Here is a 23,834-nt window from a genome sequence, read left to right as displayed (position 1 = left end):
GGAACAGCAAAGCATTGCCTTCTCTGTGTGTGTGTGTGTGTGTGTGTGTGTGTGTGTGTGTGTGTGTGTGTAGGGGCTGTGGCAGGCTGAGGGACAGAGTGGGGTGGCAGGTTCCCCACTGCTTAAGACATTTTTGCCCCAATAGTGCAAAGCGCAGGAAGCCCTGGCACCCCTCCCCCGCCCCCTGCCCCATTCCCCATGGCTTCCGGGGGGCATCTATGTCCACCCATCCATCCCTGCCGACATGCAGCCCTGAGCCCAGGGCCACTGGTCTGCTCTGTTCCTCCTTCTCCTCCCTTCCCTTCCACGATGGGAGGGCCACCTCCTCCCTCCCTGTCTCTGCAGAGGAGTGGGCTGTTAGCCAAAGGGAGGAGGAGCAGGAGGGGGGGCAGCTCACCCAAGTGCAGACCAACAGAGCACTCCTCACCAGAGGGTGGGAGGTGGCTCAAGCCAAAGTCCCTGAATTAGAAAAGAAGAGGGAAGAGGGTTCCCAGGGGCAGAGGGGTGGCTGGCCTAAAGAGCTTTAAAGAAAACGGGAGGAGAGCCAACTGCTTCCTCCCCTGGGCCCCAACTAAGTGCCACTGACAGAAACACCCCCACTGCATGCCTGCCTGCCCTACGTCTGGGCTAGTGCATCAAGTGGGAGTCAGTAAGGAGAGCAAAGGGAGCCCCAAGACAGACAGGAAACAAGAGTCCCACAGGGGTGGAGGTTCTGGGAGACACACATGTCCACCCCACCCCCCACACAGCAGCATCTGGATTGTAGCTAATACTGCAGGCTATGAAGAGGGAAGGAGCCCAGGCCACAGTTTTTTCCTGTGTGGGTGCCAAGGTCTAGGAGGAGGGGGACAGGAGGCCCCTGGGGCTGGGCACTTGAAAGGGGAGCTGTGTGGGCAACAGGGCAGGCTGGTGAGGGGCCAGCTGGCATCCAGCGTGAGAGGTAGATGGAACTCAGCGGGCACAAGTGGCAGAGAGCAGAAGTACTGGGGTGCGGTGCCAAAGGGGCACGAGGGTAGGGGTGGGGTGGGGTGCTGGGACCCTGTTGTGTCCTCTCACAGCTCTGAGCAGCAGCCCTACCTGTGTAGGTCTGCTGGGGGCATTTCTCTCTGGGGGTCTGAAGGGCAGCTCTCAAAGTGCATGGGCGTGGGAAGGGTGTGGGGGGATCCTTCCCCTTGGGCCAGCCTCAGCTAATAACTTAATATCTTCTCTCTCGCTCTCTCGCTCTCTCTCTCTAACGCTCTTTTTTGTCTTTTTGCTTTTGTTTTTTTTTTTTTTTTCTGTCTAGTTTTTCTTCATTTATATTCTCCCCTTGCTTGGTTTCCAAAGTGCAGTTAGGATGACTACCATGTTTAGCCTCCAGGGGAGGAGCTAAGCCAAGCCAAGCCAAGCCAAGCTGTTCTTTGCACCCAGGACCCAGGTAATTGGGGAAGTAGAGACCTGTGGCCTGAAGGGAAATCTAGGCCAAGGAACTTGGCAGGGCTCTCCTGTGTGTATAGGGGTAAGGACACCTGCCCCTATTCCTCATTCCTCCTGACCCTATAGTCAAGATGACTTGTCCCTCTCAGTCTTTTTTCCCTTCCCCTACTTTCTTAGAGGTTGGGGCCCCAGAGACTCTAGAACTTGGGTCCCAGCCTCCCACTCAACCTTTCATAGCAAGTTCATTTGTCGCCCTGTCCAAGGACCAGAGGTTCTGAGGGGAACTGGGCAGTGCAGGGGTGTATGGGAGCTGCATCTATCCAAAGATGGGAGGAAGGAGAGAAGAGATGGGGGTTTTCCCTCAGCCCCCAGCTCTGTCCCTTCTCTCCAGGCTCCTCCCCACCAGCTCCGCACACCCTCTGGCCGCCTGAGGCTTTAGACTTCCTGATCCTCAAAGACCTCCAGGAAGAGTGGGGGGAAGAGTTCGGTGGGGCACTCGACTTTCATGTGGAGGAAGCGGCTGGCGTGGCAGGCCCCGATCATGCGGAGGTCAGTCACCTTCATCAGCAGCTTGGGCCAGAAGTGCGGAATGTTGTGTTTGCGGTGGTTGACGTAGTGCTCAAATGCCAGCAGGTAGGCCTCCTGACTCTTCTCGATCTTGTCCACACACAGCAGGCCGGAGCGGTCTACGGGGAGAAAAGGCATGAGGCGTGAGCGCAAGAGGGTCTAGGACAGTTGCAGGGGAAAACAGGGGGATGGCATGAAGGAATGGAGGCAAAGACACTGGGAGGGACGAGGGGAAGAAAGTGACACTTAGGGTTGTGGGTAGTAGCAACCACCTAGCAGGAGGGGGTGACTGAGGCTCAGGGGGGGACACTGAGGGCCTAGACTGGAGATATGAAACAGTCCATAAGGAAGATAGAGAAACTGAGGAATGGCAGAGAGGAAAGGGAAGCTAGAAACAGGAGGAACGGGCTGAGAAAGGGTTGGTAGTCAGAGGCAATAAGTAAGTCTGGAGACCAAACATGAGGGCAAAGAAAATAAAATAGGCTAGCAGGGCAGAGGATGGTCTGGGTTACAGGGAGTGAGCCTGGGAGGGAAGGGACGAGACCAAACCTATGCAAAATTAAAGAGAGAGGCAAGCAAGAGCCCTGTGAACCTCCGGCACCTCTCTCAGCCGCAGCAAGATACCTGTTGACATTAGCAGCACAGCCTGCAGTAGAGCCACTTCCGTGTCATCCAGGTTAAAGGCAGAGAGTGACTTGCCCAGTTCAAAGATGGCGTCAGAGACTACACCCAAGCCACCATTCTTGAGCTGCTCCCGCTTAACCGCCATCTCCCCACTCAGGGTCAGGGTATCGCTCTCAGGGTCATAGCGGACAGCTGCCCGCAGGGACATGATCTCCATGCAGCAGCCCTTCAGGAGGATGATCTGGTCTTCGCAAGGCAGCTGTGGAACAGCAGGACCACAGACCACTTCAGTACATCCTCCCGGTGCCCCACGACCTCCCCCACCTTGTGCTGGGCTCTGCCTGCCCATGTGCCAGTGCACTTAAACCTCACAGCTATGCCTAAGGGCGTGGCCCATCATTCTCCCAACCCCCTTCAGAAACTGAGGTACAGAGCTCGAAGGTAACTTGGCCAAGGTCCTGCAGTTACTACAGCAGCCTGTTTCTAGTTAGCAGAATGAAGAGATGAGTCATGCTGCCTGGAGGCAGAATGGTCACTCTAGGAGTGTGTGTGTGTGTGTGTGTGAGTGTGTGCTCGTGTGCGCGCACTCTCATGTGCTGAATCTCAAGGTCTACAAGAATCACCCCTCCTGTCCAAAGAGCATCGGAGGAATACTCAGTGAGGCTCTGTGACCTGGGGAGTGACCCTAGGTTTCCTCTAGCAAGTCTCTCTTCCCATCTGACACTCACCTCGGAGAACATGGGCAGTTTTTTGGCAAAGTCCACCACGCGGGTGATGGCCGGGGTGATGATCTTGGTAAACTCGCTGAAGGCCTCTAGGTCTACCTTGTCTCCGTCTGGCATGGAGACAATGGGGGACTGGCCAATGTCATCCGGCTAGAGGGAAAGATGAGGGTCAGCTGGGGCTGCAGACCCCTTTTAACCCCTCACGGAGACTCCCTCCCCACCAGGGGGAGCTCCAAGGTAGCTTGGGGGGTGGGGGTAATCCTAGCAGGGCCTGCAGTATAGCTGTCTCTGCCTCAAGGCTTCAACTTTGGGGAGAGAGGACAGACCAGAGCCAGCGTTTCAGACTTACTAATGTTGATAAGGGTGTGAACAGTTAGTTACTAAATTATAACAAAACACAGCCATAATGACAGAAAGAATGACACCAGGCTGCCCGCTCCGCATAGCTCCTTTCAGTCCTTGGCACAAATCTCATGGAAAAACAGAAGCAGCAGCACTTCTCAGAGGCCTCCCACAGCTGAGTGGTATGGCCAGAGTCACACACCTAGTCCTTTGCAAACACATCTGCCCAGTGTTGGGTAACGGATTAGCACATTTTCCATCCCTTAGCATCTTCAACCAGGGAACTAGGCCCTGTTGGTCCATCTCCTTCCAAACTGATCATCCGCTTGGCAGTCAGTTTGGTGAGGGTTGAACACAACACCTGGAGCCCTGCAGGTGTCCCAAAATACTGTTATATGACTATGTATCTCAGTCCCTGTGGATTAGCTCTGCCCTGGAATTCAGAGGATTAGACCCAGTTCTCATGGAGCATCCCATTAGATGGAACAGGCAGGCCCCAGAAAGCAAAGGCATATGTATAGATATACAAAATCTGAACTTCCAACAAGTACAGAGTACCAGCTTTGGGCTGGAGTAAACCAAGGAGGTTTCCAAGAGAGGCGAGCCTCTGGGTTCTCAATAGGCATGCCTTCTTACCAGGAATTTTCGCCTCTGTTTCCAATGGCTGCCCTGGGCGTTGGTGCTGCGATGGGCCTCTGTAGCAACATGGATCAGATCCCACTCTTCAGGAGTGGGTTCTGGTCGCTGCTGCAGCGAGCGGATCATCTCTTCCTTTCGCCGCCTCTCCCGGTTCTGCTCAATCAGCTTGCGTTTGGCCACCCGCTTTGAATCATCTAGAACCACTGATAACGGAAAAAAAAAAAAAAAAAAAAAAAAACACTTTGCATGGCAAACCCCTTCCAATGCTCTGAAATTACTCATCCTAAATCAAAGGTCAAGTGACTTCCCAAATCACTTAGCAATAGAGTGGCACAATATAAACCATGTTTAATCACTGGGACCAAGTCAACTCTAGGCTGATCCAAGGAATAAAAGGTGCTGGTTTGAGCTATGGGGACTTGTTAGCTGACCCTGCTAACCAACTACAGTTGAGGAAAGAGCCCCTCCTCATTTGCATGTGCCTTCCCTGGGAAGCAGGAACCCTGCTAAGTTGGGTACACAGGACTTTTTACACAACAACTCCCTCTCTAAAGTCTTTAAATGGCAAGATGCATCAAGACAACAGAGGAGAGGCTGGAGAGATGGCTCAGTGGTCAGGAGCACTGTCTGTTCTTCTAGAGGTCCTGAGTTCGAATCCCAGCAACCACATGGTGACCCACAACCATCTGTAATGGGATCTGATGCCCTCTGCTGGTTTGCAGGTGTACATATAGAGTACTCACATACATCAAATAAATTAATCTTAAAAAAAAAAAAATTACACAGGATTTCTATCTCCTTTGGAATGAATGATCCCAAAGGATTTGGGATCAAGACTTTAGAATCATTTTGACCTGGACTGGCTACCACTCTGCCCTGCACTCAACCCTGTCATAGCTGCCCAACTCCGCTACCCCATGGGTGCCTCTTACAGTCCATGGCCATGCCCACGGCGATGCACTTCTTGAATCGGCACAGCTGACACTGATTCCGGGTGATCTTGTCGATGACACAGCAGCTGTCATATTTGCAGGAATAGGTGGGATGGAGATTCTTCTGGATTGTGCGGCGGAAGAAGCCCTAGGGCGGAGGCATGTAGAGCAGGGTTCATCATTAAGACTTCCTCTCCTGAGCCAACTACACAGTTTACTGAGTGGGGGTGGGGCAAGGGAAGCAAGTGTCACCTGGCATCCTCATGTCACTGTGGGCCCAGGATTGCTGGACCCTGCCAGGCCAAAAGACCTGAAAAACCCATGTCCTTACCCTCAGGCTGCAGAGGGATGAAGAAAGTCTGTAGCGGCAGAAGTAAGAACAGTGAGTGTGGTAGCCAGCATTGGGCTTCCCTGGGTGTGATGAGGCCTTAGAAGTCTACTTTAAATAATTTTTTTACATGTATTATGCAGGGTGGTGGTGGCACAGGCCTTTAATCTCAGCACTCAGGAGGCAGAGGCAGGTGAATCTCTTGTGAGTTTGAAGCCAGCCTGGTCTACAAAGCAAGTTCCAGGACAGCCAAAACAATACAGAGAAAACCAAAACCAACCAGCCAAAGAAAAAGTATTATATATTTTTTCAAGACAGACAGCCTCACACAGCCTAGGCTGAGTTCAGACTCGATCTGTAGCCAAGTATGACCTTGAGCTTCTGACCTCTGGAATGGCAGGATTGCAGGCATGTGCTACCACAGCTGGTCTGTGTGGTACTGGGGATGGGACCCAGGCTTTGTGAACTTGAAGGAAGCAGTCAACCAACAACATTACATTGCCAGCCCTAGAAAGTCCAATTAATACCTTGCCTGTTTTGCTTAATGACTCTAAAGGCAATGCTGATCCCAAAAGCATTCTCAAAGATGCTATTTTGCCTGTTATCTGTGCAGATGCAATTTATAAAATAGGAAGATCAGTATTCAAAAGAATGCATTGAGTGGGGACATTAGTATAGGTTGTAAACTGCCCACCCCCCACCTCCTGCTGCTTTAGTCTTTGTCTTAAAGGAAACACTGGAGGAATCAGGATGATTGCAAGGTGAGTTCTAATACCTGCTGAACCTTACTTTAGGATGGGCACATGGCATGTGCCTTTCGTGCATGTTACATTTTACCTCGATGTCAAAACTGGGCCTTCTCTAGAAGACACTGAGGTCTGAGAGTCCAGATCTGGGGTGAATTAAAGTTATTGGGCCAAGATACAGACTGCCGGACTTCATTCTAAACTTCCGAAAGCAAGCTCTCGAAGTGGAGAAAGGCACCTCTGTCTTTGGAGCCTGTTTCCCCGGGACCTAGATCTTCTTGAAGCTGGGGAGCCTTGCTCTTTTGCTCTTTGCTACGCTGCTACTATTATTTCCAGGAACACAGACATGAAACTTGGGATCTCGACTGGTTTTTGGTTTGGCTGGCATTGAGAGAAACTTTAAGCTTCTACACTGTGTGTGTGTGTGTGTGTGTGTGCGCGCACGCGCGCGCGCCTTTGTGTGTTAGTTTGAAAGATTTTTTGGATTTGTTTTGGTTTTGGTTTCTGAGACAGGGTTTTTCTGTGTAGCCTTGGCTGTCCAGAACTCACTCTGTAGCCCAGTCTAACCTCAAACTCAAACTGCCTACCACTACCTCCCAAATGCTGGAATTAAAAGTGTGTGCCATGACCCCTGGGTTTTACCTAATCCAGGCTAGCCTTAAGATCACTGTTTGGTTTAGGATGGCCTTGAACTTCTAACCCTTTTGCTCCATCTTCTGAATCTGGGACTGTAGGCATGCACCACCATGCCTGGTCTCACTTTTAAATTATCTATTTCTGGAAAGACCTGTACCTACAGAAGGTGGTGGTCCTGGAAAAACCATACAGGTTGAAACAGGTTGAATTTAATAGGCTTTTCCAAGTCTGTGGCCTTTGATCCTCTGCTAAAAAGAACCTTTGGCCATCTTCTCTTCTATTTCCCCATCATGACCCTTCAGCACGGTTCAACCTTTTCAGATACATTGGGAGCACCTGGGAGACTCCTGTAAAAAGCAGATTCCTGGGCTCTGGCACAGTAAGGTTTGGATTAAGTAGGGTATGCATGCAGTTTGGGAATCTGTAGTATAATTCCTACTGCAGGTGGCTCAGGAATTTTCAGTATATAGTATATGTGCTTGTGCATGAACACAAGTGTGTGTACATGTGCATGCGGAGGCCAGAGGTCAACACCTAGGATCCCCTTCGACAGTTCCCCACCTTTTGGACCTTTCTCATTTTGTATGTGACACAGAGTCTCTCTATGGGGCTTACTGACAAGGTAGACTGGCTAGCCAGGAGGCCCGGGTCATTTTCCTGTTTCTGCCTCACAGTTTTGGATTACAGACAGGTATGCTGCCATGCTTGGCTTTTTATGTGGAAGCTGGGGGGTTAGAACTTTCAACTTCATGCTTGTGCAGCAAGCACTTTCCCCATAGGGCCAACTCCCCAACCTCCATCACTTATGTTCTGAACAACACTGATCCTGTTTGCACATTGTTTGGAAGACTGCAAGTAGTTTGAGAGTACAATGCACACTGTGTCCCCCACTCTTTTTTAGTTATTTTTGAGACTGGGGCTCACTGTGTACTCTTGGATTGCTTGGAATTCACTATGTAGATCAGGTTGGCTTCAGCCCACTGGCCTCAGGCTGCCTACGCCTCGGAGGGTGCTGGGATTAAAGGTGTGTGCTACTGTGGTGGGCATTCTTTTCTTGATACAAGGTCTTCATGTGTGGCTGAGGCTGGTCTAGAACCAACCATATATCCCAGGGTGACCTTGAACTCATGATCTTCATGCCTCAGTCTCCCAGGTGTGCAGTACACTTAGCTTCACACCCCTTATTCCTAACACACTAAGGATGAATGATGTCTGACCCTTTGTGCTCTTAAGTGTTCAGCACTGTGTTAAAGGCAACCATAGTCATCCGTGATTCTTACCTCTGCGGTACCCTTTCCCCACCCCTCTGCAGTTATCTAAAGCCGTGCCAGGTAAATTAGCTCGTTTAATTTGCTTGTTAACTCTATGCTGAAGGCAGCACAATCACCCCCGTCTTATCAACGAAGAAATGGAGGCTCAGAGAGGTTAGACACATGGCATATGAGTGTGTCACAGCAAGGGTTAGGAATGGACAAGTGACCGGAGAAATGCAAAAGAAAAAGGATATAACAGGCACTCCCGGGGTTCCATGCTTATAGAGACTGAATTACGCCAGGTGTGAGACTCAGAGGAAGTCGGGCAATGGGAGAGGGACAGGAGATGGCTCGTCCATACCTTGCAGCCCTCACAAGTGATACAGCGGTAGTGATAACCGGTGGCCTTGTCCCCACACACGACACACTGCTCGTCTTTGTCCAGGTAACTAGGGATATACCCTGGGAGGGGGAAAAGGTGGAGGCAGTGGGCATGGGGTGGAGCCCAGTGGAGAAGCTTTTATACTGTACCCACCCAACTTTACCTTTCTCCTTCATCTCCCAGCCTGGCACCGTGGTTCCTTATCTCAAAGTAGAAAGGAAAAACTCTAAGGGTCCAGAAAGGAAGGGGTGGGGATTGTCCATCTCTTTCCATATATATAATGGAAGTTGTTCTTCTGACTGTCCATTCAGGGACCCGGCCCACTTCCATGTGGTTATTTTTGAGCCTGGATCTTACTATGTTGCTCAGGCAGGACTTAAACTCCTGTTCAAGCTACCCTTCTATGTCAGTATCCTAAACAGCCTAACTGCAGGTAGGTACCTTGTACTTGGCCAAGGTGGGGTCCTTTTTTTTTTTTTTTTGTTTGTTTGTTTTTTTTTTTTCTTCTATGTTACATCTAAGTGCTAGAATAGCAGAAGGGATTGGGGGAATAAGCACCCCATCTTTGGAGAACAGATGCTCTGAGGCTGGTGGAACCTTTGATGAGAAGAAGGCCATGAGAGAGGGTCAAAGAGGCCCTTCCTGACCTATGTCCTCCTCAAAGACTAGAATAGATTTTGAATCACCAATCTCACTCTGCCCCCAAACAAATCCAACCCAGGTTCTGTAGGCTGTTCCCTCCAGAGACACTGGAGGTCCGGGCCTAGGCTTGGAGGAGGCCAAGTGTGCTCCTTTGGGGGTGAGGTGGGCGGAGGGGCATGCGTAGACAGGCTCACCTGACATGCTGCTTTTCAGGGGACATTGGCCGTTCTTTCTTTTTCGCTTTCCATCTGGTGACCTGGCACTGCATGGGGCAAAGTGGGCAGAGTCACAGAGTAGCCTCTGGGCAGTCCCTTCTCACCTAAGAGAATTCCACCCTTCCCCTGCAGGCCTGGCTCTCCCCATCTTATGCTCTTATTCTACCTCCCACCCCATATCAGCTGACAAAGCTCGGAAAGGGTCTAGCTATCTGGTAGCTGCATGGGAGAGATAAGGGGCTTTGATGGGGCCAAAACCATATTTGAGAGCGAGCCCCAGCACCCTCACAGACAAAGTATTGCTATAAGACCCCAAAACACACACACACACATAAACACACACACACACATACACACAAACACCTCAGATACAAGCAATATTCAAAGTCTCCTAACACACAGATACCCCTCACATGAAGGCACTGCTGTAAGGCACACATACACACATATACATTCCAGCCACAATCTATGGGGCGTTCACACAGTTAAGCCTTTAATATATGCCAAATATGCTGATGTGCTCCACTCCTTAGAATATTCTTAAAGCTATGTAACCTTTCAAACATATATATGCGTGAAACGGCACCCACGCATGTGAATAACTATGCAGCCTTCAGTATAAACCCAAGTATGGTAATAAGCTCCGGGAGCTACAATCTCATGCAATTTTCTGGGCATTCTCACATGTATCCTATGACTTCTGGTACGTGCCCATGTGCTATAGAAGGCTCTGGACAGGCATCTAGTGGCACCGCCCCTCTCTTCCCATGTGAATATGTTGCTCAATTTTTAGGTCATGTGCACATGCTAAATAACCCATGCTGACTGAAAATATTAGAATGGCCCTGTTCACAGCCTCTGTTTAACAAATCAGCCGAGAGGCCTTTCATACACTGGGGTGCCATGCTGGAATCAGCAGGAAAAGGGCCCTGAGCTTCTCCATGCTAGATATTTTTAGTGACTCTCAGCCACTGCACATATATGTTGCCAGGTTTTCCACATATGTGTTACGTAACCTCAGTACACATGGGTTACATAAGCCTCTACTCATGCAATGATTGTATAACCTTCTACAACCGCCCGTGTGTGCCATGTTCCAGGGCCCCTCCTCCTAAGGCCTGATACAGTTCCCAATACACTGACACAGTGACCTTGGCCAGGGTCATGGTCACAGACAGCCTAGTGCTTCACACACCCTGGGGATTACCCCTGTCTGGTTCCTACAAGGCTGGAAGGTCAGGCTTGCCTCAGGCCTTCTGGTAGTGTTGAGGGCGGGGAAATTCAGACCACTTCGGTTCAAGTTGAGCAGGAGGCTTTGGCTATCACCAGCCTCAGAGCCTTTGGGTGCAGTGCCACTCACAGCCACAAGGTGGCACATAGCCATGGGGGAGGGGAGGGCTAGGAGAAGAGGTGCCTCAGCTCTGAGGGACTAGGAACTTCATTTCTACCTTTTTACAAGACCTAAGAGCAGGCTCTCCCAAAAGTGTGAGCAGGGAAATACAGGACAGCCAAGTGGCAGTTACAGTGAGAACAGTCCCATAAGTCTAAGCATAAACAAGGGCTTTGGGGGAAGGGGCTTTCTTACCCAGTGCCCCACTTACACAACCACAAAATCCCATCTACTATTTCTGACCCTCCAAAAGTCTTGGGTACCGGTCTTGGGCACAAGGGCTTTGCTTGGCCAAGCCTCCGGGCCTTCTGGCTCAGGATCTGATCTCCTAGACAACGGTTAGCTACACTGCTCCCCAGAGCACCCCACCCCCATTATTTCCCTGGCCATAGGCACAGGATGTACCCTGATCTTGGGATACCATGCCAAATGGAACAGAGCTCTGTGCCACTTGGAGCAGACAGGGAAAGCAGAGACCCCCTAAACTGATGTAAGGCAGTGCAAACGGGCAGTAACCTCTCCCTGGCTGTGTGAACAAGGAGACACCGCCTCGTCCGTGTGGAAGCAGAGCTTTCATAGCCGATGTGTACTTCCACTTCCTGGGAGGAGCTGAATGGTAGTACCCGCCTTTGACCATGAACAAGGAAGAGTGTGTGGGGTTTCCGATAGATTCCAAAAATAAGTGTGGGCTGTGACCAATAGTTATTGGTGCCTGTACCCGGAAATGTTATGTTACATGCACCATGGCTTGTGGAAGACACGCTTATTTGTGGTAAGGCGGTGAGTGGACTGGGAAGGACAAAACGGCAAGGCCATTGAGATCACACATGCTCAAGTGAGAGTAACAGTGGGGAGGAGACAACGTGGGGGGGGTCATTAAGACGGTCCAGCACTGCCAAGGAAGGGGCCGCATGTCTGCTGCCTGTCATAACTGTTTCCTACCACTTCCTCCTTCGAAATGAGCATCCCTCAACCTGAGTGCCTAATTCCCAGCGACATATGAACTTGCCCTCGACCCCTACACTAAGGCAGGCAGCAGGCTTGTTGGCCTCATGTCCATTTCCAGGGGTGCCTAAAAGTCAGTGTCTAAAACAGAGACCAGCCCTCTTTTACCCAGAGAGAGCTATCCGTGTCTGTTGCTATGAGTAGGTACTACCAGGTTGTCAGGCCCCCTCGTTACCTGTTCTCCTCTGGGTCTGACCCACACTCCACCTTGCTTGGCTTCTGTTCCATTCACTTCAATTCCATCCAGGATGACCTCCAGCACGCCAAGAGACTGGGGTGGGCACAGTGCCCCCCCCACGCCCACAGGCCACCCACCCCCCGCCACCCAGGCCCTAGGGGACAGCACCCATATTATCCCCTCAGTACTCGGCCTTTCACACCATGCCCTGCGCCCCAAAAAGACGGGAGGGCTGGTGGTGGGAGGGGCCGGGGAGTGGCAGGTGGGAGAGCTGGGGGCCAGCTGGCTTGGTAAATGGTACTGGGTGAGGGGCTGGGAAGTCTTCAGAGACTTGTCCTGCCTGGAGATACCTGTGGAGAGAAGAGAGAGGTGGGGTAAGAAAGGTACGTCAGGGAGTAAGGTTTGTGGAGGTATTTAGTAGCTTTCAGGGCCTGTAGCAAGGAGACAGCGGGGACGGAGGGGAGTTATAGAAACAGGACGAGAGTAACCTCATATCGAAGGTGCAGCTGGAGAGCTACAAGGTAGGCCCCAGACACAGGGAGGGATAAGGGAGAGAATGAGGTCATCTATGCAGCAGGCAACAAGTCTGGATTCTCACATTCAAACAAATGCCTGGCCCTTTACGAGCGCCTATTAAACATTAGCCATTGTTAGCACCCTTTAACCAGGATCCCTTAGGATTCATCAGTGTTATAGGGCAAGAGGGGAGCAGAGACAGGTAGTTTGCCTCACAGGCTTAGGAGTCCCCACAAAGGCAAGGTGGGGCAGAGGCACAGCATATAGGAATTATGAAAGTTCACGTTAGTGTCTTTTGGGGACGGGCAGTCTGGGAATTGTCCATGCTGGGCCAGAGCTGTGCACGCTGGGCCAGAGCTCTCCCTCTAGCTTATTCTCTGCCCCACGCTAGTGTCTTGAAGGAGCAACAGAAGCAAATGGGAACTGACTCTCAGCTTCCTATGCATTAATGAAACCCCAGTTCCTGCCCCTTTGAAGATTTGGGGTGTTTTGTTTTGTTTTTTGGTTTTTTTTTTTTTTTTTTTTTTTGTTTTTTGAGTCTAGGCCTTACTACATAGCTCTAGTCGACCTGGAACTCACTATATAGACCAGGCTGTTGTAGAACTCACAGAAATCCACCTGCTTCTGCTTCTGGACTACTGTACCACCATGCCTTGCCCCTTTAAGGGTTTTTTAAATCTCTCACACCAAGTCCCAAATCCCACTGTCCAGTTTAAGGATCAGAATTAGCTGACTTAGCTGATCAGCTGCCATTCACCAGGACGGGAGAAAGAGAAAGGAAATATCACGTGCAGATGTTGAATGAACAGATTTGTGCCTTCTGAAGGGGACACAGGAACTCTGCGGACGGAAGGGCCAGGCATGTGTGTCATTAAACCAAGTGCTAGATCAAGCCTCCTCCTCAATTCCTCTGCCCACTGTAATCCTGTTGCAGGCCTGTGCCCTCCTGTTTCTATGCCATTAAGAGCTGGAGACAGGAGGATTAGAAATTCAGGGTCATTTTCAGCCACAGAGTAAGTTTAAGACCAGTCTGAGCTAGGACCCTGTCTTTAAAAAAAAACAAAAACCTTCTTCCCCCAGATAGACCCAGATTTAATGATGTATGCCTATGGTCCCAGTACTCAGGAGGCCAAGACAGGAGGACTGTTACAAATCCAAGGCAAGTCTGGGCTATACAGTGACCCTCTGTCTCAAAAACAAAATAGTATAACATTAAAATAAATAATAAAATGAGCTTTCCAGATGGGGAAACTGAATCTCAGAAAGTTTGGCGATTCCCTCAAGTTCATGCAGCTACGAAGCAGGTGGCTTGGGGATAACAAACGTCACAGCCTGTCTCTAAAGCAAGCCTTACTCTGCTACAAGGAGCTAAGGTAGTGCTAGACCAAGCCCCCACCTCCAGTTCCTCTGAGCTGCCCACTGTGACCCTGTTACAGGCCTAGGTTGTATGTATGCACATAGGCAGGTGCCAGCATAAGGGAGGGGGACAAAGGGTACAGCTCCCACGTACAACTCCATCACGTGGCTGCTGTACCAGAGACCTTGCCTTGGGCCCCCTGCCCCACCCCCTTGAGTTGATAAGGAGTTGGGGCGAGAGGAGAAGGTGGAGATAAGGCAGGGCATTGGGTAGAGGCAGGGCAGCAGGACAGGCCTCTGCACTCAGGCAACCCCTGGGTGGAGAAAATAGGAGGAGCACAGGAAAGGGGCCCATTCTGTCTCTGACACCCCCAGGCTAGGACTGGGCACTGGGGGCTGGACAGGAGTCGGGGGGGGGGTTGAGCGGGGAGACTTAGCCCAGGGAGCCGGCAAGAAAGTAGGTCAAGTTTTTCTTGGCTTGTGGAGAAATTCCTGTTATAAATTTATAATGGCATAGCCAGCCCTAAGGGGTGGAGGTGGGGGAGGAGAAGAAGTGGGTGGGGATGCCCAGGGCTGGGCACTGAGGCCTACTGCTCTTAGCTAATACAGAGGGGCAACAGTAAGGAACATTCTGGGGGCTGGACAATAGAGACTGTTCTGTCTCCCATTGCTCTCTCTGCCTAGTAAAGCTTCCTTTAGTCAATCTGTCTGAATCTTTCTCTTTCTCTCTTGCTTTGGGTCTGGGTGTCTCCCTCCCTGCACCCCCTCTCCCCACCGTACCTCAGTGCTTGGCACACCCTGGCTGCGGTGCTGCCCCCGCCTGTCTCCTGCCCGCCTGGCACACTGCCATCTCTTGTTTACAGAAGCTGGAAAAATCCACTCGCCAGCCGGAGGCCCAAGCGCCCCCAGGGAAGGGAGGAGGCAGACCCAGGAGTGGGCAAGCAGAGAGAGGGGCAGCCCTGGGGAACAGGCCTTGGGGGCAGGCAAAGAATGCTGGGGTGTGGGGTGTGTAGGAATGGGTATTAGCAGCTGTGGGCAGGGCCTGGCAGGGAACCCCAGCAAGAGCCAGTGGCATGGGACGCTCCTGCCTCAGGCCATAGCTCTGGAAGTGCCCTCCTCCCCCCACCCCCCGTATCCCACCGCTACCAGTTGCTACAAGGCAGACTTGGGGCAGTGCCAATCTAAGCCACCCTGTTTATTTCCCCTCTCTCCTCCCTGGCCCAGCCTTAACTCCAAATGTGTCTGGGCACTGCCAACGGCTTGCACGTGCCCACAGTGGGAGGGGCAGGGTCCTTGTCTGCCCTACCTCTGTGCTGAGCTGAATGTGCCCCAGTGCCAGGTGGTGTAGCCCAGGTTATGGTTATCTCCTGGCATCAGAAGAGAGTCAAGGTGCTAGCTTCACTTCTTAAGGCATTTGCTTGGCCCCTAGCAAGAGTCTAGAACCCCTGGGGACACCTGAAAACCTCTCTAAGGACATAGTGGACCTCTGAGGCTACACAGAGCCCAGGCAGAGGCCCAGTATAGAGGAAGGCATGAACCATGTTAGTCCATGTTAAGTCAAAGATAACGACCCTGAAGAGCAGCCTCTCTCCCCTTTCTGGAGTCCAGCTTAACACCCCCCCTCATGTCTGGTACCTCTTTTGCAGGGGGAGGTGGAGAGCTCAGACCCAAAGAGACAGAGGGGGCAGAGCTACGGGGTTCAGGCACTCAGATGGACAACTGGACAGCAAGCCCCACCTGCCCGTTGGCCTAGCAACCCACTCTTTCTTAGTTAGATAAGAGCCATTGGGTGGCAGCGCGGGCAAGCTGCCCATAGAGGGGGAAGCATTTCATTAAGTTTAAGTGATTCTGCAATGAGGGGATGGGGACAAGAAGCCAATGCGGCATCCATGGGCACCGTGCCAGGTTCCCACTGCTGCCTGTCCTACTCTGTAGGTCTATGGATCCCTGGGATACCCCCAAAGGAATCCTGAGGCTGCCAGCAGGGCCTGTCCCCTAGCCGTCTAGCAAGTAGTATGCACACCTCTGAGTGTCTGTACCTGGCTTTGGCTCTACCTTCCCGGGGCCCCTGAACTTTGTCCTTAAGGCTTTGAAGAAAGCACAGCCATCCTTCACGTGCACACACACACACACACCCCACACCACACACACACACACACACACACACACACACTTACATAGTAGGGTGCTTACTATAAAGAGGGGAGAAAAGGGAGGAAGAGATAGGCAATGGGAATGATGGGCAAAGAGGGAAAGAAAAATGCAGAGGGAAGAACAAAGAGAAGAGGCAAGGGAGGATGTGGGTAGAGCCAGGGGTGTCAAGGAAGTAGGGGGCAAGAAAGAAGAGAGCAAGGAGAAGGAAGATGGGAGAGGAAGGAGTGAGATGGGAAGAACAGAGGAAGGAGAGGCCGATGGAAGAGAGAGACAAAGGGAGAATGGGAAACAACAAAGAAAGATGGGTGGGGGGGTGCTTCTGCCCTGCCTAAGTCCCACCCAATGGAGGCTGGGGGAGGAGTAGAAATGGTTTCCACGGTGACAGCTGGTTCTTGGTGGCCTGGCATGTGGGCTATTAATAGTGCTGTGGGTAGGTTCACACCCCCCCTCTCCCCTTCCCCTCTGCTTGCTACTAGGATGGGCGGGTGGAAGAACCCCCCCCCAGACCCAATCATCCTACATAGATGTCCTGACTCCATACAATGGAATCATCAAGGGTAATGTGGAGAGGCCGGGGCAGCCACTATAGCCCTAAACATACACGGGCATGCACAGGCAAATAGGCATCTGTGTGCAGACGTGCCCCGTGCCAACGTGGGTTCCCACAAGTAGCCACCAAGCTTAAAAGTGGTTAGGGGGCATCTATGAACATCGAGGACCTGTGGTAGCAACACACACCCTATGCTTTGAGACAGATGCCTCCCGGGGCTGGGGCCTATCCCTCCTTCACAGACCCTCTATCCTGCTCTGTTCTCAGGTAATGACTGGGCAGGATTGCCCCACCCAATTCTCAGCTATCCCAGTGCCAGGAGAGACTGAAGGAGGGAAGGCAGGGATTATTTGGCAGGTGTGATGTGTCAGAGAACACACAGACTTAGGCACAGCTTTATAGATAGGTGTGGGGGAGGGGACCCAGAGATGCAGCAAGATCTTGTCTGGGATTCTAGACCTTCAGAGCAATAACCCAGAAGTCAGATTTCCTAGCTGCTGGAGGCCTTAATGCCAGGGAGTGGGAGATTGGATGGGGGATGTGCATGCCGGGAAGACTGGTTGCTTAAACAAAGGATCCTCCCTGCCCCCCCCCCCACCACCACCACCGCCACCACCACAAAGAATATAACAGGAAATTCCCCCCTGCAGGTCAAAGACAGAAAGACATAAACAGTAGCCTGTCTTGGGCCAGATGCCCAGTATTAACATCAAAGACACTGCTTCCCATCCACTCTCTTATAGCCTTACCCACCTGCTTCTTCTCCCTTCCCCTAGCCCAGGCTAACTCTATAAAGTATCAAGGGTGCTAAGTCTAGAGTCACCTCCCTGGTCATGCCCAGCCTCCACACTCTTAAGTGATGGATGGGTGTGTATACCCAGCCTCCACAGATTTTTCAGACCCCTTCCCCAACCCCTTCCACTCAGAAAAAGCGGCCAGAGATCCAAGTCTCCAAGAAAGCAGAGTTAGAAGCAACTCCCCCCCATCAATAAAACTGGGCATAGCATATGCTCCCCACTCTACCCCCAGCAGACAGGGTAATTGGAGCTGGGAGCTGGGGCAGCTGAACGCTGGAGGCATGGGTGTCATGGGGCCAAGGCACTTGCAGCAGATGGCATCATGGGCACAGGGCTTGGGTGTGCTCCTGCCCTCTACTCCTCTAAAGCAGAAGAAATTGTCTGCCAGCCACAGAAAGTGTCACCTCGGAAGGGAAAGAATGGTGTAGGGGGAAAAAAAAAGACAGGATGTTCTTCTAGGCACCCCAGGGAGGCAAGAGCTAGCCCCCACCCAGTCAGAACTGGCAGAGACAGAGGGAGGGAGGCAGAGAGCAGGATAGGAGACACAGAGGGGAAGAAAAGAATGGAAAAGGAAGAAAGGAGAGAATGGAAGGGGTGGAGAGAGAGAGAGAGAACAGCAAATGCAGCTGAGTCTCAGGCACACACATGGACACGTGCAGGCTCACACATTCACCCCGCATGCGCAGAACTGCAGGGCTCCAGTACCCGTTCCAGGAGATATTCAGAGCCCTACCCAGCCCACACATGCACAAAACACTCTCACATGGATGCATGCACAACACGCCCACTCACTGATGTGTATGAAAATGCAGATAGTCACCAAAGCTTATCCCCTCCTCCTCCCCATGCCTGGTAAAAGAGAAAATGAAAGAGGCAGCCAGGGCTTCAGAGCCAGGAGCTCATCAATTCCTCACAGGAGGAAGGGGAGGGGGAGGAAAAGGAGAAGGTGGGTGGCTGCTTGGCTCAAACCACCACTCTTTGCCATTGCTGAGTGGGTGTGGCTGCGCCCCTGGCACTAACTGTAAACCCCAACTCCCTGCTCTCCAGGTCGAATGCCCACCTCCAAAGCAAAGGGACAGGGCAGTATTTCTGTGTACAATAATATCCATTTTGTCTCCCAGTCTACCTGTGAACTTCTGACCTCTCTAACAAACAGGAAGGAGGTCCCTATTGGTACCCTCGGCTCTTGCCCGGCAGGCAAAAGGACATGACACGTGTCCTGTTGCACGAGAGCCACAGATGTCTCAGTGAGAGACGGAACTGTCTCTGGTTCCTGGTGGCACGTGCATCCTCAGCCTGGGGAGGAGAGAGAGAAATCCAGAGGAACAGCTTACCATGCCAGGCAGCGATACAGATTGAACATGCTAACTAACATCTTGCCTTATTTGTCTTGTCTTTTCTTCCTGTGGTGCTAGGGAATCAGGCTTAGGATCTCATGCATGCCAGGCAAGTGTTGTGCTAGCAACCTATAGCCTTATGTCCAATAGTATGTTCTTGATCCTTACCCTAAGCAGGTAATACATAATAAAAAAGCCAGGCCCCAAGTTATACAACTGGTAAATGGCAGGAACCCAGCCCCCAACTCCCAGCCAGTATTCTGTCCACACACCACACCTGCCTCCTCTCAGGAGGCTCCGAAGTTCCCCTAAGTGCCTCGGTAGCCATGAGATCTGGAATTGAGATCCTCTCTTACACCAAAGGCTCCAAGTAAATCTACTAACAGACACTGCCCGTTCATTGTCCTTACTTAACCTTGAAGAGCAGGGGCTGAATAAATGGGGCTTGTGGGAAAGAGGATCCTGATCCTTAGACCCACAGCCAAGTAAAGGACACCAGAACAGATCCAGGATCTCCAGGTGCTACATGTTGGTCAGTTTCCTCTCTGCCACTACCTTTTACTAGTGGACACTGTATACAGAGGAATCTGGCATCTGTGAGCCAGGATTAGGTCCTGGTAGGTAGCTGGGGTGATGGGACTCCAAGGAGGAAGAAGGGAGCTGCACTCTTCCTCAAGTTCCTAGGCTGACGGAGCCCACCCTGCCTTTGTTCATGTTTGTGCTCTCTTTCTCTTTCTCTCTGTGTCTCTCATTGCATGAGGTTTGTCCCAAGAGAGATGTGATGCACGTGCCCTTATCAGAGGAGGTGTGTCCTGGGCTGAGATGCCAAGGGCTCCTTTTAAGTTAAAAGGTGAGGGGTCAGAGGAGGTGGGGGCAGAGAGGAAAAAAAAAAAAAAACCTGTGAACAAGAGAGGTGATCCAGAAGGTGAGGTGGCTGGACCCTCACTATTCCCAGAGACCTACACCTCTACCCAACTTCTATCAGAAACCCCAGGGTCTCCAGGCATGAATAACATAGGCTTTGTGGGGGTTGGGAAGTCTCACTTTAGATCTGAGGCTGGCTGAGAACTCCTAGTCTTCCCCAGCCTTTCCAGCCAGTGCTAGAAAGCTACACCCCCGTTAGGAACGGGGCACTTTTAAAGCAGTGTATACGTGTCTGTTCCAGACAATGCATCATGTAGCCCAGGCTAGCCTTCAGTTCTCTATGTAGGTGAGACTGGCCTTGATCCTCCTGACTCAGCATCCCAAGCATTTAATACATTTTAACATCAATAAATGTCAAAAGCTAAATGAGGTAGATAGTTATCATCTCTAGTTTACAGATAAGGCAAGAAGGAAATTAAAGTCTTCCCAAGGTTTCACAATTAGCAGGAGGCATTTAGGGTTCAAGCCTAGGCTGTTGAACTCCAAATTGAACAACAAAACCCCACTTTTAACCGTGACGACATAAACCCTGCAATATGTCCTGCTAGAATAAGGATTCCTTGTCCTTTCATCTGGTTATGTAGCCCCTGTGACAAACCCCAGTTTATCTTTCTGTTGAGGTCTATGAGAGAATCATTACTAAGACATCCTTATCCAAGCCGGCCAAGGCTAGAAGCATAGCCAGGCATGTTAGTCCCTCCCCTCCCCCCATGCATTGTCCCACAGGCTTTGGGTCTCCTGTGCCAATAGCCTCTGTTCAACGTCCCTCCCTGAAAGAGCTACCCTTTCTGTTCTCATGTGTGGGCTACGGTCTCCCCCCCAAAAAAATTAGCACAGTCTAAACCCTCAGAACCAAGCATGAAGATACAGCTGTTGGGACATCTCTGAGGTGGGTCTCAGCTGCTAAGGATGTGAAGAAAGGCCCCGAGTTCTAATCCAGACACAGCTAGGTTCTGCCAGCTCCTGCCACTGCACTAGGTGGGGGGCATGGTTTTCCAGTTAGGGGAGGAGCCTCTTCACAGGCTCCTTAAAGAACAGTAGCTTGAACCTAAGGTGCTCCCACTGAATTGACTAAGGTCTCCTGAATGAAGTAGCCTAGTCCCCTTCCCTCTCCATTCCCAGCCCCCAAAATTTGCTAGCCAGCCACAGCTGCAGTGTTGAGGAAGCGCAGGATGTCCTGAGCAGCCAGCTGAGCACCTCCACCCCCCCAGCCTCCCATTGACCCCAGAGGAAGGCTGGGCGGGCCAGAGGGCCTGAATTTGAGTATTAACAACTGGAAAAGTATGAAGAATGTTGCTGCCAGCTCTGAGAAAAGAGGCTGTGGTAACAACGGAGATGAGCACAGGGCAGGAAGGAGCTTTACAAACTGGCAGAGAAACAACAAGAGCCAGACACCCCAAGACAGCGACAGAGAGAGACAGAGTTAGAGAGAGATTCCAAGTCAAAAATACACCTCACTCACTCAGCCACTCGCCAGCCTCCTAAGGAAAGCTTCCAAGTTTGGACAGGAGGGCCAGAGGTGAGAAAAGGGGCGGATTCGCAGTGGGAGGCAAGCACTCAGCTGGGGACAACTAAGGGTCCCCAAGAAAGGCCCAGCCAAATAACCCCAAGCAGAGGCAGCCAGGTCCAGGCTGGCTTATAGGCTAGGAAGGAGAGGGCCAGAGAGCCACTCCCAACTCTTCCCCAGACACCCCTCCCGAGCAACCAGGACAAACCCAGCTGCTAGAAGTCACTGCTGCAGACCCATGACTCGGCCCTCTGGAACCCCCTTACATCCACTTTGCTCCCCTTTCTCTGTCCCTCTAAGGGGGGGGAGCCCATTGCTACACAGTGCCTGAGCCTAAAAGATAGAAAAGAAGTCAAAGAGAAAAGTCTGTGATTACGTGCATTTAAGAACATTCCTGCCCCAGCCAAAGTGTGTCTTTTCTCCAGGGTCATCTGGACACTGCCAGGTGGGACCTGTGACTTCAGAAGGCACCCTGTGAGTGTCCCCTGCACCTGTGAGACTAGGTGTAAAAAAAGTGCACCTGCGCCTAGAGTTCCCACAGTCAATCAATTAGCAAGTGTTTACAGAGCACATACTGTGCTAGGCTCTGGGTGGGATCCAGGCTCTTCTAGAGATTCTCCCATGTCTTAAGGAGCTTGCCATCTAGTAACTGGGTGGGTATGGCAAGTGACAGTAATGAGGCTATTTTATCAGGAATGCATGCTCTGCACCATTGTGCAGAAAAGTCTTTTAATACAGATGGATTTGATTTTCTCGGTAGCAGAGATTTTATTGTGTACAGAACCTCAGCCCCACAGCCGAATCCAGGAAAAGACTTGTTGCCAAGTTGTGTACAAACGTGCTGATGTGTAGCTGCGTTTTTTTTTTTTTTTTTTTTTTTCTGTTTGCCTGGGTGACGGTGACTGTCGTGGCAAGCAATGATGGCTGCATGACTGGGCACACGTGAACATGTGTGTGCTTCTGAATGATAAAAGTCTTTTATGATTGTGAGGCTGTGTGCAATTGCTGTGTGTGCATGCATGCATGCATTCGATAGTGACTTTCTCCGTGTGGGTGACAGCGACTCCTCCTTACCCCTGTGTGTGACAGCATCTCCCTGTGAACCTTTGCGTGGGTATGTGCACAGGCCGTCTCTCTGCTCTGCTCTTGGTCTCCCGTGGGTGTGTCCCACCCCAGGAGCTCCACTATGCAGTGGCGGCCTGCCTCTTCCCTTGTCCCCATGTGGGTGTGTCCAGCAGCTCCTGTCCTTGAATCTGCCTGGTTGTCCCCGGGTGTGCATGTGGCTGTCTGTGTAGGCATATCTGTGTCTGCATGTCACCTTTGCCTCCCCCTTCATCTTGGACAATGGCCCCCTTCATCCCCTCCCCCTCCTGGGTCCAGAGCCAGCATTCAGGGGCAGGCTCCCGTCTCCCTGGCTTTCCTTCTGTGTGCTCCCCCTCCAGTCCCTAAAATGGGTGGCTCTCTCCATTGCCTCTGACATCTTCCCAGGCCTTTTTCACACTGGACAAGGGAGGGCCCAAGACAGAAAAGAGGCACCAGAGACACGTTGCAAAGGGAGGGAAACAGGGGGAGCATGCACACACAACAACACGGGTCCATTTCTATCTCTTTCTCAACCACAGGCCAGCAATTCTCCTAATCATCCAGGGACCATCAAGTACACCCCCACTACTACACGCTCACACTCCCCCCCCCACCCCACCCGCCGCGTTTTTGCAATTAGGAGTGTTGCAACCAGAAAGCCATGCTCAACTGGAGAGGTGGGGAGAGGAGGGGGGCTTCTCTCTCCCCCAGCCCATGCAAGCCCCCACACACACCCTGCCGCACCCACATTGCCCTCGGTAGCTAGAGGCAGCTTTGCAAAGGCTATTCGGTCTCTTTGGCTGTGGGGGGGGGAGTTGGGGGGAACACGACAGGCTTCTGGCACACCGTAAACAAACCGCGGCGCGGCGGGCGGGGGAGCCTCGGCAGGCAGCGGGGCCCATCCCGGGAATGCGCAGCAGACCGGCCGGACAGAGGCCGGGGCGGGCCCTCGAAGGGGAGGCCCAAACGCCATCTCCGCGGGCGAACCCCGAGGCCCACCGACCACTTAACAGCACCTTCCTTCCCCAGGGTGTAAGTGGCTAGCTCTGGGACTGTGACAGGGTCACCCGGGCGCCGGGAAAGGCTGAGGTCGGTGGCGGGAACCCCTTGGGCGCCCCCAGCCCGCCTCCGAGCTGGCCAGAGACCCGCGGCTTTGCATAATCAATCGCGATGCATTTGCATATTAATGCCCCCTCGCTCCCTCCTCCTTACCTCGGCTTGGCGCGCTGGACCGAGCTGAGCAACGACGCGGGGGTCTCAGCGCCCCGTGCCGGGGGCGTCCATGGGGGGCCGGTGGGGCCCGGGCCGCCCGCCTCCAGCGCCGGGGTGTGAGTGCGAGTGAGCACGGGGGGGCGGGGGGCGAGTGTGGCGGCCCCGCGGCTCCTCCGGCAGAGGCGGCGGCCGCTCTGGCTCCTCCCTCCCCCGCCCCGCTCCGGCTGGGGCTCCAGCTCCGCGCGCCCGGCCGGCTCGCGGCTGCTCCCTGCAGGCCGCCTCGCAGCCGCCGGTCCCCGCCCCTTGCCCCCCACCGCTCGGAGGACCCTGGCCGGCCGCCCCGAAGCCTTGGGCCCTACCAGGCTCAGACTCGCCCCC

General features: G+C 52.4%; 1 protein-coding gene across 1 annotated transcript; it reads right to left on the bottom strand.

Annotated features, from left to right (window-relative positions):
* Positions 1–198: 198 nt before the first annotated feature.
* THRA (thyroid hormone receptor alpha) lies at positions 199–23,661 on the bottom strand. The gene is made up of 9 exons (XM_080924562.1): positions 23,457–23,661; positions 12,018–12,370; positions 9,427–9,494; positions 8,570–8,670; positions 5,246–5,393; positions 4,311–4,516; positions 3,336–3,482; positions 2,608–2,866; positions 199–2,102 (listed from the first exon to the last, which is right to left on the bottom strand). Exons 2-9 carry the CDS (start codon positions 12,068–12,070, stop codon positions 1,852–1,854), a joined length of 1,233 nt encoding a protein of 410 aa, XP_080780688.1. The 5' UTR covers positions 12,071–12,370; positions 23,457–23,661; the 3' UTR covers positions 199–1,851.
* Between the last annotated feature and the right edge of the window lie 173 nt (positions 23,662–23,834).

Source organism: Micromys minutus, assembly GCF_963924665.1.
Source record: "Micromys minutus genome assembly, chromosome: 10".
Taxonomy (NCBI): domain Eukaryota; kingdom Metazoa; phylum Chordata; class Mammalia; order Rodentia; family Muridae; genus Micromys; species Micromys minutus.
This window is presented reverse-complemented; position numbering and strand designations above follow the sequence as displayed.